The sequence below is a fragment of the Symsagittifera roscoffensis genome, chromosome 1, assembly GCF_963678635.1.
Source record: "Symsagittifera roscoffensis chromosome 1, txSymRosc1.1, whole genome shotgun sequence".
NCBI classification, from domain to species: Eukaryota; Metazoa; Xenacoelomorpha; order Acoela; family Convolutidae; genus Symsagittifera; species Symsagittifera roscoffensis.
Window position 1 is genome coordinate 46,903,853 of NC_087062.1, and position 14,981 is coordinate 46,918,833.

The 14,981-nt window shown below is 35.4% G+C and overlaps 2 protein-coding genes across 3 annotated transcripts in view; one reads left to right on the plus strand and one right to left on the minus strand.

Moving 5' to 3' along the window:
- Window positions 1–5,076: 5,076 nt before the first annotated feature.
- On the plus strand, window positions 5,077–6,464 carry LOC134856776 (heparan sulfate glucosamine 3-O-sulfotransferase 1-like). The gene has a single exon (XM_063873046.1). The coding sequence runs from the start codon at window positions 5,202–5,204 to the stop codon at window positions 6,192–6,194; it is 993 nt and encodes a 330-aa protein (XP_063729116.1). The 5' UTR covers window positions 5,077–5,201; the 3' UTR covers window positions 6,195–6,464.
- A 6,479-nt stretch (window positions 6,465–12,943) lies between these two features.
- The window catches only part of LOC134845232 (endothelin-converting enzyme homolog), a 197,318-nt gene continuing 195,280 nt past the window's right edge, over window positions 12,944–14,981 (minus strand). For both annotated transcript variants that reach the window (XM_063862151.1, XM_063862157.1), the window contains 3 exons: window positions 14,741–14,836; window positions 14,333–14,409; window positions 12,944–14,249 (listed from right to left, as the gene is read on the minus strand). In XM_063862151.1, coding sequence (XP_063718221.1) covers window positions 14,150–14,249; window positions 14,333–14,409; window positions 14,741–14,836 — 273 coding nt within the window. In that variant the 3' untranslated portion in view covers window positions 12,944–14,149. The remainder of the gene's footprint in view (window positions 14,250–14,332; window positions 14,410–14,740; window positions 14,837–14,981) is intronic.

Sequence of the window (14,981 nt, forward strand, 5' to 3'; positions counted from 1 at the left end):
CCTGAGTATATATTGGCGCCAAAGATAAGTTTTGTGTTTATGTTCCATTTTACACAAAGCGACTATTGAAGTAAGTAAAGATATGCCAAATAATACAAAATGGTAAAACTCAATTGCGAAAATGGAAAAAAAATCAGACCTGTTTTTCTCAGAACTACGAGAAATTTTTTGAATTTTTTAAAGCGATTTGTTTCACGACTGAAAGTGAAGCAACAAAAATTGTGAGGAAAAGAACACAAATTACGCCAGAATTTCTTCCTGGTTGGAACAACAAGTTTTTCATCAATTGTCTAATTAACTCATTGAACTTGCATTTGAGCATCTCAATTGTCAGCTCGTCTACGTGCCAGTATCACTTGCTATTTGTAGAAGCGTTGATATTTTTATTAGTAAAGGGCATAAACGTGAGGAGAAACTTGGTATTCGGGTGTGTTATCAATTTTTAATTGCATGCAAAATTAGGTGCGACAAAAATCAGATGTATTCTATTAATTTATTAATTTCTTTAAATAGTCAATGCTGAGCAAATGAACCCGGTTTTCAGACAAATTGGCGAGAAGATTCCTTCTCCATTGATTCTTTTCGAGACTTCCAAGTTGAATTAAATTTTTAAAATTATATTACGTCCAAGTTATTGAAAAATTGTCATAAACTAGTTTTTAGGCCCTTTTGAACATTAAATTTTTTTTCAAGAACTCTCCTCTTTTTTAGCAGGTATAATTGTGGTTGGCGCTTTCTGTACTACTTGCTTAACGCTCAGTTTATCTTTTTTTTTGCTTTCCGAAATCTGCCAAACGTAGTAATTAGGTGGTCAAAATTTACTCTAGTTATTAAATCATGTTTTGGTTGACATCTTAAGATTCTGTTAGGCTTGTTTTAAACTAGTACATAATAGTCGAAAACTGGAGATACATTACATGAAGTTTTCTTCAATGACTGTAAAATGCGAGAAATATTGTTGAAAAAAATGAACTGCTTGGTCAAATTGTACACTTGATGATGAATAGTAAATTCTTTTGGTTTCCTTTGCTCAACTAGAGATTATTGTTCCGACTTTCGTAACAAAAGTAACGGAATATTTGAGCTCGGGGTGGGTTTTTTCTTCAGAAAAATTTCGAATTTTTAACTAGTCATTTTTGACGGAATTTTTAAAATATCATTCGGAAGCTATTGTTGCCTTGAGCTTAAACTTGAAAAGATATTTCACCTGAGATCAATTTTTGTAAAGTGATGGGTTTAAAGGTTGCTATTTTGGCCAATTTAGGACAGTTAACGCACGATATATTTCGCGCTATTAACGCGTAAGAGAAGATAACCCGTCTTAGAAATCGTTCCAAATTGGTTGAAAGAAGCCTATTTGCCATAATTGATTTGTTACAAGGAGAAAAATCTATTCTTATGCATTTAAAATGGCGTGTGGGCGGATGATTTTCAAAGAAAATTTCAAATTTTAGAAAAAAAAATTAATTTCATTTTATTACATCTATTTTTTTAATGTTTTCACTGCTCTTTAAACCTTAAAAGGCAGTCGAAGCATTCAGGGCTTCGCCCTGATACAAGCAGTCTTGTTAGAAATTGTTTCAAAATGGTTCAAGAAAGCCTATATGACATAATTGATTTGTTAATAGGAGCAAAATTTATCACTTTCTACTTAATATGGCGCGTGGAGGGATGTTTTACAAAAAATCTCAATTAAAAATTCAGTTTTAATTTTTCTTAAATTTAAATTTTTCATGTTATTACTGCTCCATAGAACTTAAAAGGCGGTCGGAACATTCAGGACTTCGCCCTGATACAAGCAGTCTTGTTAGAAATTGTTTCAAAATGGTTCAAGAAAGCCTATATGACATAATTGATTTGTTAATAGGAGCAAAATTTATCACTTTCTACTTAATATGGCGTGTGGAGGGATGTTTTACAAAAAATCTCAATTGAAAATTCAGTTTTACTTTTTCTTAAATTTAAATTTTTCATGTTATTACTGCTCCATAGAACTTAAAAGGCGGTCGGAACATTCAGGACTTCGCCCTGATACAAGCAGTCTTGTTAGAAATTGTTTCAAAATGGTTCAAGAAAGCCTATATGACATAATTGATTTGTTAATAGGAGCAAAATTTATCACTTTCTACTTAATATGGCGTGTGGAGGGATGTTTTACAAAAAATCTCAATTAAAAATTCAGTTTTACTTTTTCTTAAATTTAAGTTTTTCATGTTATTACTGCTCCATAGAACTTAAAAGGCGGTCGGAACATTCAGGATTTCGCCCTGATACAAGCAGTCTTGTTAGAAATTGTTTCAAAATGGTTCAAGAAAGCCTATATGACATAATTGATTTGTTAATAGGAGCAAAATTTATCACTTTCTACTTAATATGGCGTGTGGAGGGATGTTTTACAAAAAATCTCAATTAAAAATTCAGTTTTACTTTTTCTTAAATTTAAGTTTTTCATGTTATTACTGCTCCATAGAACTTAAAAGGCGGTCGGAACATTCAGGATTTCGCCCTGATACAAGCAGTCTTGTTAGAAATTGTTTCAAAATGGTTCAAGAAAGCCTATATGACATAATTGATTTGTTAACAGGAGCAAAATTTATCACTTTCTACTTAATATGGCGTGTGGAGGGATGTTTTACAAAAAATCTCAATTGAAAATTCAGTTTTACTTTTTCTTAAATTTAAATTTTTCATGTTATTACTGCTCCATAGAACTTAAAAGCTGCTCGGAACATTCAGGACTTCGCCCTGATACGAGCAGTCTTGTTTACTTTTAACAATCATCGTATCCAGAAATACTCCATCCACATTATCTACAAATCATACATTGCCATAAAAAGCGGTTAAAGTGGTCCAAAAGCATTTACGCATATGGTCTTTTCTCTTTTCCACCCAGATTTTGAAATTTTGCTATTCAAACCTTTCAATGTTTGAAACCACAACAAAAGGCCTGATTGCCCTTGACATTTTTTTTTTCAATTTCCATCTAGGCCGAACTTCTTGTCTTGGATGGCCATTTTTTCCCTTGGGACGTTTTTCCCAGTTTTGTGGTCCGGGTAAATTTTTGGTGGCCGGGGAGTTAGTTTGAAATAATTTTAAATATTTAACCAATAACCAATCATTCTGTACAGGTGCGGATCTGGGATTTTCTCGAAGGGGCGGAATGTTTCGAAAATTTTGTCAACCTTTTTTTGGTCGACCAAATTGATTTCTGAGCTCTCCCAAAGCCTCAAAAAATTTTGCATCGAAGGCAAAGGTTTCGAAAAACAGGCCATAAAAGTACAGTTTTGACGAAGAAAAAATTGCGTTTTTTTGGGCGCGCTCCCCTCTCAAACTAAATTTAAATTGGCGCCCAGAAATTTTTTATGGCCAGTCAGCCAAAGAATACTACAAAGAGGGATCCTTTGGGTCGGCAGGGGGTCGAATCCTTGAGGGATAGGGCGTCCCCTAAATCCGCTACTGATTGATTCTATATTTTTGGTCGATTCGGCCTATTTCTGAGTGTACTTAAAATAGCGATCAAAACAATCCAAGCTGGAGCATTATGCAAGCAAAGAATATTCAATTCAAGAATGTTCAAGTTGATGAAATATTGGGGGTTGAGAAATTAGACGATAAGCAGCAAATTAGACGGAGGTACTTAAAAGGAAATTAGTCGATTTTGCAAAACTGCAATTGTGAGAAAATAGACGAAAGTGAGAGAGATTAAAATTGTCTGCAGACAAATTGCGTGAGAAAAATAAAATTGTTTGTAGAAAACAGTAGTGATATAATTTGCATTATAATCTAGTTTTCGAAGGCCACCGCTCCGCGAGATTCGCTTCGCTACCTAACTTCAACACCTCGCTTTCGCTCGCTGTTTGCGTAAGGTTGTCCTTCGAAAACTATGTTAAAATGCAAATTATATCACTACTTGAAGTAAGGTAGCGGAGCGAATCTCGCGGAGCGGTGGACTTCGAAAACTAGCTGATAATGCAAATTATATCACTACTGACAACAGTTAAGTTTCGGTGGCCAATACTTTTACAAAGTAATCATGAATAACTTATTCAACTCATAACTCTCCTAAAATATTCGGATTTGACATTTTATGTTCTTTTTGTATTCGTGAAACTTGACTTTTAAGAAAAAATTTTGTTGGCTTTTTCCTTTTCATAGCTTTTTCGTCTAAAATGCCAGATCTGTAAAAAAAATAAATTTCTTCTAATTTCGTTTTTGTAGCATCTGTCTAATTTGCTTATCGTCTAATTTCCTAGGCCCCGAAATATTGGATCTGTTATGGAATAAAATGAAAGAAAGAAATTCTTGAAACTTTTCATTATCTCCCCACTAGTTATTGGCGTTTTCAAAAATTTTAAGCCTCCAATATGTTTAGGAAAGTTGAAAAATAAAACACGGTTGAAGGCGTTTTTCATGTTTATAATGTATGCATTTCGGATGCCAATCCCAAGTGGTGCATTGTCATGAATAACGCTTTTTATGGACTAAACTTGCCTAAATTTTTGAAAAGCAACGTTTTACAGATGAAAAATAGTGTTTCGAGGCGCTTGTAATGTGCAAATTTCGGCCTGAAGTCCCTTCGGCTTGAAGTCCCGTCGGCCTGTTGTCCTAGACCCTTGAAGCGTTGGAAAGCTCTAAAAAGGAGCGCAACTAAGGTTTCCAAACGAGCCTCAAATAAAAAACTGTACACTTTTCAGTGGCTTGTGTACGGATTTCTGCAAACCAAAAGGTTTTCGAAAGACTACATCGAGCTTCTGAGCATAGGTCAATAGCTATTGCTGCACTAGTTCAAGAAAACATCAATATATTGTTTTTCTTCCAGCTGGTAGTTGTTTTCGAACCATGCCGCTAGGAAACTGTTTGAAGGACTTAAAGATACGTGAGCTCCTTTGTCAAGCGAGCCTCTGTCGCTTAGAGGCGCTCTTCAGTTCTTCCTCGTAAATAGAAGTCGTTTTTTAAATAGATATATAAATTTCCCCAAATCATTGGACAAAGCACTAAGTGAACTAATTCAATGCAAAATACGAACTCCGTATAAAATTGTTTTCTGCGAGTTAAAAACTGGCATAAACATGAAAATGTCTGTAGATGCTGTAGACGCTTTCTTATGCGTTTTTCAATCAGTATTAGCTCCATTTTATTGAATGAACAGAAAAGTAAACTTATCAACGCAACTTGGTGCTGCTTTGGTGTTTTAATCAAAAATGGTCCGACGAAACGCCCGTCTCCTAATTTCAGCGCTTGTAGTTCTAACCTTTCTTTATTATCTGTTCAAAGACGACGGAGACAAAAGTAATTCTACAGATTCTCTTAATGGTCTTCATACTCGACATTTGGATGAGGATGCAGGTGAAGACAGTTTTGATTATGACAAAGTCAACCAAACCGAGGAAGACTACGGGCCAGAAGATAAAACGAAGAAAAAACGCTTTCCGACAGTTCTCATCATAGGCTCCCAGAAAAGCGGAACCACGTCCCTTCTCAAGTTCCTACTTTTTCACCCCACATTAGTCGGCCCTCATAGAGAACTGCATTATTTTGACAAGCAAGCAAACGGAAAAAACTACGAGCTATACTTGAGACAGATGCCAAAATCTTGGCAACATCAAATAACAATTGAGAAAACGCCAAATTATTTGACAAAGGTAGAATCTGCCGAGCGCGTGTTGAAGTACCAGCAGCACCTAGGAGTAGATCTCAAACTCATCCTGATTGTGCGAGATCCAATCCGCCGATCCATTTCACACGCTTTCCACACAAAAGCACATCACCGAATTGACCTAAAAAATTTGACCTCCGAAGTTATAGCCGATAATTCTATCTATAGACGCAGCTCACTCTATGGTGAACACTTTCAAAGGTGGTTGAATTACTTCAGAAGAGACCAGTTCCTTATTTTGGACGGAGAAAAGTTTGCAAAAGAAAACCCGACCAGTACATTGAGACAGGTAGAGGATTTTTTGGGGATCATGCACATGTTTAAAGAGGATGATTTTGGATTTAATGAAGACAAAGGGTTCTACTGCTACAATCCCACGGACTACTGTTTCCCCAAGCACAGGGGGCATTCTTCCTACCCCCAAAAGTTGACCCCTGCTGGAAAAAAGATATTAACAGGCGTTTTTGAGAAGGATTTGGAGAAGTTCTGGCACTTGTCTGGCGTGAACTATAATTGGGTTCTCGGAGCAGATGTATAAGTATATAAGAAGTTACTGAGTTTTTACCAGTGTTTTGAATATTTTGTCATTTTAATCAGTATTTTACTTGAATCAATTTTTTGTGGCTTTTTTGTTTCAGCCACGTGATTATGTGGTGGGACGAAGATTTTAGAAAGTATGCTGTTTTACGGATGGATTCAAGTCAAAAAGAAAAATGAATTTTATGCTCGTTCTAACTGTACCTTATTATTAGCACCGTGATTACAATTTAAAAAAATGACTACTAAAACTATTTCAATAAAAATACAACACGCACGCAAAAATTAAAAAAGATAGCCGAATGCTGTAGAAGTAGCACCTAATGTTCCGATCACCTTCATAAAAGAAAACCGATAAATTTCCCATCACATGTCGTTTTAAGTGTCGTCGAAAGTGTCATTTTTTAGTGTCGTTAATTAGTTTCGTCAAGCGAACTTTGACGTAATCGACAACAGGTGTCTTTGAAAAATGACTGACAAAAAAAGACAAAAGTAAAACTTTTCGAAAATGTTTTTTTTTTGCAGAAAAACTCTTTAATTTTTTGCAGAAAAACTCTTGGATTTTTAAAATTGAAATCAGGCTTTCAATACTAATTTTTCCGGAGTTAAACTAAGTTTGGATAGAGTTAATTTTGATCTTGCAGCTTTTGTGTGTAGAAGTATAATTACGACTGGTTGCAAAAGATAGAAATCAATGTTGATTCATTCCCGGTTAATTAATGAGTTCACTGCAAATCTTAGTTCATAATTCTTCACTGCATCAAATTACTCTTAGTTGACGATGATTGATTGTACATTGCCGGCCCTCATTGATCCCTTGATCAAAAATTAAGGCGAATAGAGAGAAATGCTTGGTTTAGAATTATGTTAATACAAGGGCAATTTTCCTAATTTGACGATTGGCCGTATTGTTGTTTTGAGTTTCCAGTACTAACTATTGCAACTCGGACTAATTCATCATTTCCTGGCAAAACATCAAGCACCAATCCCAATGGCCACATTAGAAGTGGTGAGTTATCCAAAATAAAAACCAAATCGCTTTTTAAGTTAATTTGTTCTAAGCAGTTTGAAGTTGATTGAGATATTCCTTTGTCCATCGCTTCCAAAAACAACAGTTAAACCGCTTTGTTGGACTCTTTTCATCAATTTCCAAACTGTTCTTGCTTATATCACAAACCATAGGCAATTGATATGTATTAAAACCGTTGTTTAGCCTTGAAGGTGTGAGTGAATGGAGGTCTGCCGAATCATTTGATAGTGATGCAAGTGACCTGGAGTTAAGAATACTCTCTGCTTAACAAACGATTGTGTAAATTTCATCTAAATGTAGCTCGGCAATTGTTCCAAAAATTTTCCTCATTGACAATTTCGAGATTTAACGGCTGCCTCCCATAAACCACCAAAATGAGCTGTCCATACAGGTACCATATACCAGTTAAGTCCTATATCACGATTTAAATGAATTACTATTTCCCTAAATTTTAACCAAAAGTTTCCGTACTTTCAATAACTAAGTAGTTAACCCCTTGAAATTAGAACCATTGTCAGAAAACAGTTTTGAAAGACATTACCTTCGGGCTATAAATCTCCGAATTGTTTTCATGGATTCTTGAACATCTAGTGAATTAGCGCAGTCGAGGTGCACAGCTTTTGATGATAAGCAAATAAATACCACCAAGTAGCATTTTTTTAGTACTGCCATTTTTGTAGAAAAGTTGACCTGCAAAATCTATACCAACATTAGAAAATGGAGGGGAAGAACTTACTCGTTCATGCGGTAGGTCACCAATGAATTGTGTCATATTTCTCGAACTGAATCCAAAACAATGCATTTGCTAATTATTTCTGGCAATATTTTTGCTCCTAAAATCCAAAACTTTTGCCTTGGATGCGCAACAGTATTGTTTGCATTAATATGTTTTTAACCTTCATGGCTATCAACCAAAATTAATTTCGAAAAATGAATTTTTCCGGGTAAATTGATTTGAAACTTTGCGGATTGACTCAAACAGTCAGCAGCTGCAACCGTCCTCCTACTTTTATTAGACTAGAATCATCGAGAAAAGATTATTACCGAAATAGTTTCGAAGTATTAATGATCGGGTTTTTATTTCACTGGCAGTCGATTTCATTTCGGAACTAAGTTTTTGTATGTCTTGCACTAATAACTGTATAGCCTCTGAACATATTTTGTTTTCGTCAATTTTCTACTTCCTAGAGTTTCCGACCAACCGAATTGTTAATTTGGTTAACTTAATGCATTTCTGATAACCAGGCTTACTTTCAAAACTGATAAAAATTGTTTTCACAGAAGTGTTTCTTTTGAACTCATTACAACATCCGTTTTCTACATTAGTTGTACCAGAGCTATTGATTTGGACATCATTACTGCTTTCATTTTCGATACACGCCAAAGATTTATCGACAAATTTTCTTTTGTTTTCTTACGGGCCTTCTTTCATAATATGAGGTTGATCAACTCTTGGGTCTTAATGGGCCTTGTTAAAAAATCTGCAGGGTTTTCATGAGCGGGTACGTGCAACCCAATTAAGTTTGGGAAACTTCTCTGATTTTTTTGCCACACTATTTGCAGGAAAAGTAGAAAATTAGATGGGAATGAATCTTATCCATGATAAAGCAATAGTCAAATCGCTGTATGCTAAAGTTTTCACTGGAAACTTTAACGAGCTCAAAGCTTGTAGGAAAATATTTAACAGTTTCGTGCCTAAAACCATAGAACAAAGCTCTAGTCTAGGAATTGAAACAGTTTTCTTTAGTGCTAATCTGGATTTGGATGGAACAAGTCTGCAAATAAGTTTTTCCCTGAATTTTGTTCTGGAGTAGACAGCGCAAAACAAGCATCGCAAAATAAATGCAATTCAACTTCCCGTAAGTTGTCTGTAGATACAAATCTTAGTTGTTTTTAGCTGGGATAAAAAAACCTTAATCATCGATACAGTTTCTGAATTGCGATGCAATTTCAATTTCTACATGATTGTCCCAAACATGTTCAGCACTCCAAGTCATTTAAAATAAAATTTAGGGCGTAACAGTAAGATGAGTTACTAAACCCATGGGGTCAAAAACTTTACCCAATTTGCTCGAAATTCTCCTTCTAGTTATAATTGCTGAACTAAGTCGTTGCAACTTCTCCTTAACAGGCAAAATTGCAGGTTCAGTGGACAAAGAGACTCAGTGGACAAAATTGATTCCATAATTACCTATTTTTTCTCCGATTTTTTTTTCTAAGTTGATTTTGTTAGTGGCAGTAAGGCTATACTCCAAAAAAATGTCTGTTTCATTTTTTTCGTTTGACTGAAAGTGAAAACTATCTTAGTAATAAAAAGATTAGCATTTTTATGTACATTGCTTGGTATCTGGTCTAGGACTTTTTTACAATTACTCGACCATTTCCGTATTTTCATTCCTGATTACTTTAGAGCATCAATAATTCCATGGTAGAGTTTCATTGTTTTCTCAAAGCAACCAATACCACCCAAAAAACTTAACTGCTTTTTTTTCTTCCCTTTTTGACCTCTCTATCAATGCTGAAGTCAGACAAATCATCATTAATAACCTTGATAGCAGGATCGGAACTTTACAAAACTTCATAAAATACCCGCGTCAGGGGCAGTTTTTAATTTCATCACTGGCTTTCGAACGCCGAAAAGTTCGATGATAATTTCTATCTTTTTTAGTCTAGTTCTACTTCTCGTTACGATTTCGGAAAACCATATTTTGGAAAAATTGAATTTTTAAAGCATTTCTAGTAGATCTGGTTGTTGTTTTGGCCCGACCAAAAGGCAATCATTCAAAATTTTTCCGTTAGATGGTTTTACCGATCTGTTAACAACAGCGCGACATTAGGTCTTGACTGAAATTTGTTTCCAAATTGCATGATGTGGCATCACATAATATTTAACCGCAGATAGATATTTATCTTTTTCTGGTACTTTTTCAATATGACCTGTGGAAATCAGACGAATCATTAAGAAACCTGATGGCATGATCGGAACTTTACGAAACTTCAGAAAATACCCTCGTCGGGGTAATTTTTGATTTCATCTTTGGCTTTCGAACGCCGAAAAGTTTGATGATAATTTCTATCTTTTTAAAGTATTTCTACTTGTCGATACATTTTCGGAAAACCCTATTTTGGAAAACTTGAATTTTTAAAGCATTTCTAGCAGATCTGGTTGATGTTTTGGCCCGACCAAAAGACAATCATTCAAACTTTTTCCGTTGGATGGTTTACCGATCCGTTAACAACATTTGGTCGTGACTGAATTTTGTTTCCAAACCGCATGATGTGACATCACATAATATTTAACCGCAGATAGGTAATTATTTTTTCTGGTACTTTTTCAATCTGACCTAAGGAAATCATTTCCTCGAAAAAAAGATAAATTGTTTTTTGGCTTCTTCGGTTTTTCCGATTTTAGTTTCTTTGTTACGCTGTTCTTGACGTTTACCCTATATCCGGCGAAAATTCTCCAGTATTTTCATTCAGAACTGATTTTGATGGTTTAAAATGTAATCTGACATTTTTTCGATTTTTCTCGAAGTTTTTGTTGTTTTATCAAAATGTTCAGTATACATACTTTTATCATCATTGAATTTGGCTGCCTGTGACTCATGTATACTTTCTTTTTTCCGAAAACCTTGTAGTTTTTCTAGGTCTTGATCAACAAAATTATTTTCTGATAATTTCTCAAAGATGCATTGTTTAAACATGTGTTGGGAGTAGCCCACAAACTGTCCAACCAAAAGAAGTTTCGGTCATACAAAAAGACTTCGAACCAAAAGAACTTCAAGTGTCTAGTTATGCACGTAGTTTTATTGCTCTATTTGTTTTGTCAAGGGCAAAAACTTCTACAGTAGGCAGCTTGAAAAATTCAAACTACTACAGACTAAGTCATAATTGTTTATAACGAGACTTTCTTTTTCAAAACTGTCAAGTAAAATTGTGAGATGTTTTTCATGGCATATTCTACAGCGTGATTCGTGAAAACAGTCATATAGAGGGCGTTTAGGTAAGCAATTTATACAAAAGTTTGAATTTTGAACCTGGTCATACTGCTCAATAGCACTCACAAGTAAAATTGATGAATAGGTCGACTTTTTATTCCTCTTCCAAAAATAACAGATGCGAAGCTGCACTTTGCAAACACGCAGGACCTACTTCACGATCTCCCCTTTCAAGAAAATGAGGGGGAGATTGTTAAGCAGATTAATTGCAGCGAATTTTCGACTAATCAGAATGCAGCCAAATTCGAATTTACATACAACTTGGAATTTACTGTTTCTCTAGTTGGAATTTACTGTTTCTTTACAGGGGTGCAAATTTTTTAGTAGATACAATAGGGGGGGGGGGGGATTGTTAGGTAGATCCAACATGAGCTTCAAGAAGGCACAATAATAAATTAAGACGAAAAGCTTTGAAAATTAAAATGCGCCGACTTCTGGATTCGAACCTTATTTAGAAAGACCCTTTAGAGTGCTCGCCTTGCTGATATAGTTAATACTCTTAAATATCAATGCGCTTCCATGAAACGATTCACACACCAGCTAAGACACACAAGATGTGCAAAACAGTTATACTGAATTTCAATCCGCACCAGTGTAACTTGTAAGTTAGGTTGGAAAATGCGCAGGGGCGGATCTAGGATTTTCTCTAGGGGGATTTTCAAAAAAAAATTTCAAAAATTCACCGACCTTTTTTAGATCGACAAAAATGATTTTCCGAGCTCTCCCAAAGCACTACAAAGACTCTGTTTCGAAGGCGCCTTTAAAAAATTTCAGGTGCCGTCACCAAAAATGGATATCTCAAAATAGTACTAAGGTGGGACCCTTTGGATCGGCAGGGTGTCGAATCCCTGAAAGGGGGTGTCCACCAACTCCCCTACCCCAAATCGGCCCCTGAAAGTGGGTACTTTTGTAATAACACAAGCGTTTGCTTGTAAATCAATTTGCGCTCAAGCACTTTGGATCTACTTAACAATTACCCCTTTCAAGAAAGGGGTAATTAGAAATTAGTTCAAGTTAGTCCGAGGCGGATCTAGGATTTTCTCGAAGGGGACGAATTTTCAAAAAAAATTCAAAAATTTTACCGACTTTTTTTTAGGTGGACCAAATTGATTTTTTCGCCTCTGAGGCTAGTTGCATTTTCGACCAATCAGAACGCAGCAACATTTGAATTATTAATAAACGCTGAAGTGCTAATGAAGTGATTTTTTTATAGTAGTGGCAACTCTGTACTAGATACCCTGGGGGTGACGATTGTTAAGCAGATCCAGCACTTTCACGTCAAAAGTCATTTGATTTTTTGCTAACCAATTGCGTTATTTGCTTTCCATTTAATAAATGATTTAAAGTGAAATAAAGAATGAATCTAGTGTGACTTGAAGAAAATTTTGAGTGAACAATATTATTGAAAAAACAAACTAACAAACAAACCGTTCTTTAAAAACTTAGATTCTTCTTTTTGTTCTTTAAAACTTACTAACTTGAAACAACAGAACGAAATTATAGCATACTAAACCTCTTTTATTTTCAAAGATGAACCTTTTCTGTAAATTATTTGAGGAAATTGAACTAATTGAGACAATTCATCTCCATAAAAATGTCGATGATAATGTCCCTAAACCAACATTGCATATTAATCCTATCCATTATCAGAGTTGAGCAGCAGAGTAGTGATTCTAATAGTCTTTGCTTCTTAAACAGTTTCCTCTTGCTTGAAGTCAAAAGCTAGTTTAAAAATAAATTCACAATTATTAATTACTGAAATTAAAAATTATTGATCAAAATAAATATACATCAATATGAACAGGGTTAGGTTGAGATAAACTGCGATGAACTTTTCACAAGCTTAATCTACACGTTCAGGGAACAATTTTTAAAATAGAAACAGGGGTTCCAAAAGGAAAACATGTCTAAGTATACTACTATACATGCGTATTAGTACAACTCAGTGAAGTGAATTTGACGTTAGCAGAAACTCTCGTTCTCAAAAGTAGGTTGGTAATGCAATCCCATTTCAATGAATTTGACATTCATTCAACTTCTCGAATAACTGACTAAAAACATAGCCAACAGGCAGTTGGAAAAAACGTGGAAGAATGAAACCGAAAAAAAAATTTGATTGAAAACTTTTGAACATTTTTCATTCGAATTTAGAAGACATAACATATCACGTTAAAGCCCTTTGAATTTCAAGGACGTTTTATGAGTGATACTTCTTTCGTATAAAAATCCCATTTAGAAAAAGCTAGACCAAACTGTATTTTTTTTCAATCCGCTGTGAATTCAGAAAAATAAAGCCCTTTTTTGAAAGTAGAAGTCATTTGCGTTTTTCACAAATTATTCACTTTTGCTGCTTGCTAGTGGAGTTTGCCTTCATGTAATAGAGGAAACGAAGTGAACCTAAACAGAAATCACAAGTCAATCGCAAAGGACCTATAAATCATCAGGACCTATAAAAGTGAAAATCACTTCGTTCTTTTACACTTAAATTGAAACCAATTTAAACGCAATCTAACAGCGAGCCACGATGCAATATCTCTCGGTCTCTCTCGCTATCTCGTCTGTACCTTCTAGCATCGTGACACTGAACTAATGCAGCACCGAAAACGATCAACGAAACACAACAACACTGCTATCTAATTTTAATGTACACAGAAGGAAACAGACTAACAAGTAAACTACCCATAGCAGAGCCAAGAGTTTTGGAATCCATTCCCAAATTGCTCGATTGATAATATACAAAATAGCATGCGTAAATCATTTGAAACAAGACCGTAAAGGTTCGAACTATTTTGTTCTTCTTCTCAAAATGAAAGGGACTGTCAGATGCAAATTGCCACTGTACACAACCTGGTATAGAGTCGTTTGTCATATTCATGATAACTAAAAACAAGTTTCCTGCTGTTATAATGGGATGAGTATGTTTCGGTTTTACCATACTGCGCATTTTTCCTGGGGATTCATAGGAGTGTTGCGCTTGCAGTTGAACGCCTCTGCAAATTCTTTCAAGTTTGACACTGCACCCGGCACTCTGAAACGTCAAGCAGAGCATGTGAAATCGGAGTCAAACAAAAATGAGCTGGAGTAGAGTATGTTTTCTAAATAGTTTTTCACCTGATTTGCTCCGGCGCGTGACTATCTGACTCTATTCGATATCTGGCTGCCTCCTCAGTTTGAATATTGCACCAAATCTAAAACATAGCCAACAGCCAAACATAACCAACAGACTCGAGCAAATCAAATTCATGCTCGATTTATCGCAATATTTGGAGAGCCTGAAATTCCCATCCGTTTTTTAAATGAACAGAGATGACCTGTAAAAATCCATTTCAAAAAATAACAAAACCACAGTTATCGGTATTCAACCTCCGACGTAGCTTCCGCCTAAGCCTCGTTTACTTCAGCAAAGTAGCCCTAGCGTCTTGGCTTCTAATACTCAAAAATGGGAATAAAAAATGTTCACAGAAAAAGTCTATTGCCTGATTACGAAAAACTTGCTATTGCAAAAGTAAACATGATTACCTGTCCGAAAGCGACGAAAAATATCTGATCGTGAGTCAACCCGAGTCCTGGATAGATCAACTCCTTTCCATGTTCCCGCTCATACTCCTTGTAGGCCTGAAAATATTAGATTATTCGCAACCACTCAGTTCCAAATGCATGTAAATTAGATTCTTCTTTCAGTTATCAGATAAATGGAAGCTAGCAACTTCATTGATCCGCTTGTATCCCACGCATCTAATTCGTAACAAATTAGACGTGT

Excerpts from the sequence above, each read along its gene's own strand:
- LOC134856776 (XM_063873046.1), top strand. The coding sequence starts at position 5,202 with ATGGTCCGACGAAACGCCCGTCTCCTAATTTCAGCGCTTGTAGTTCTA.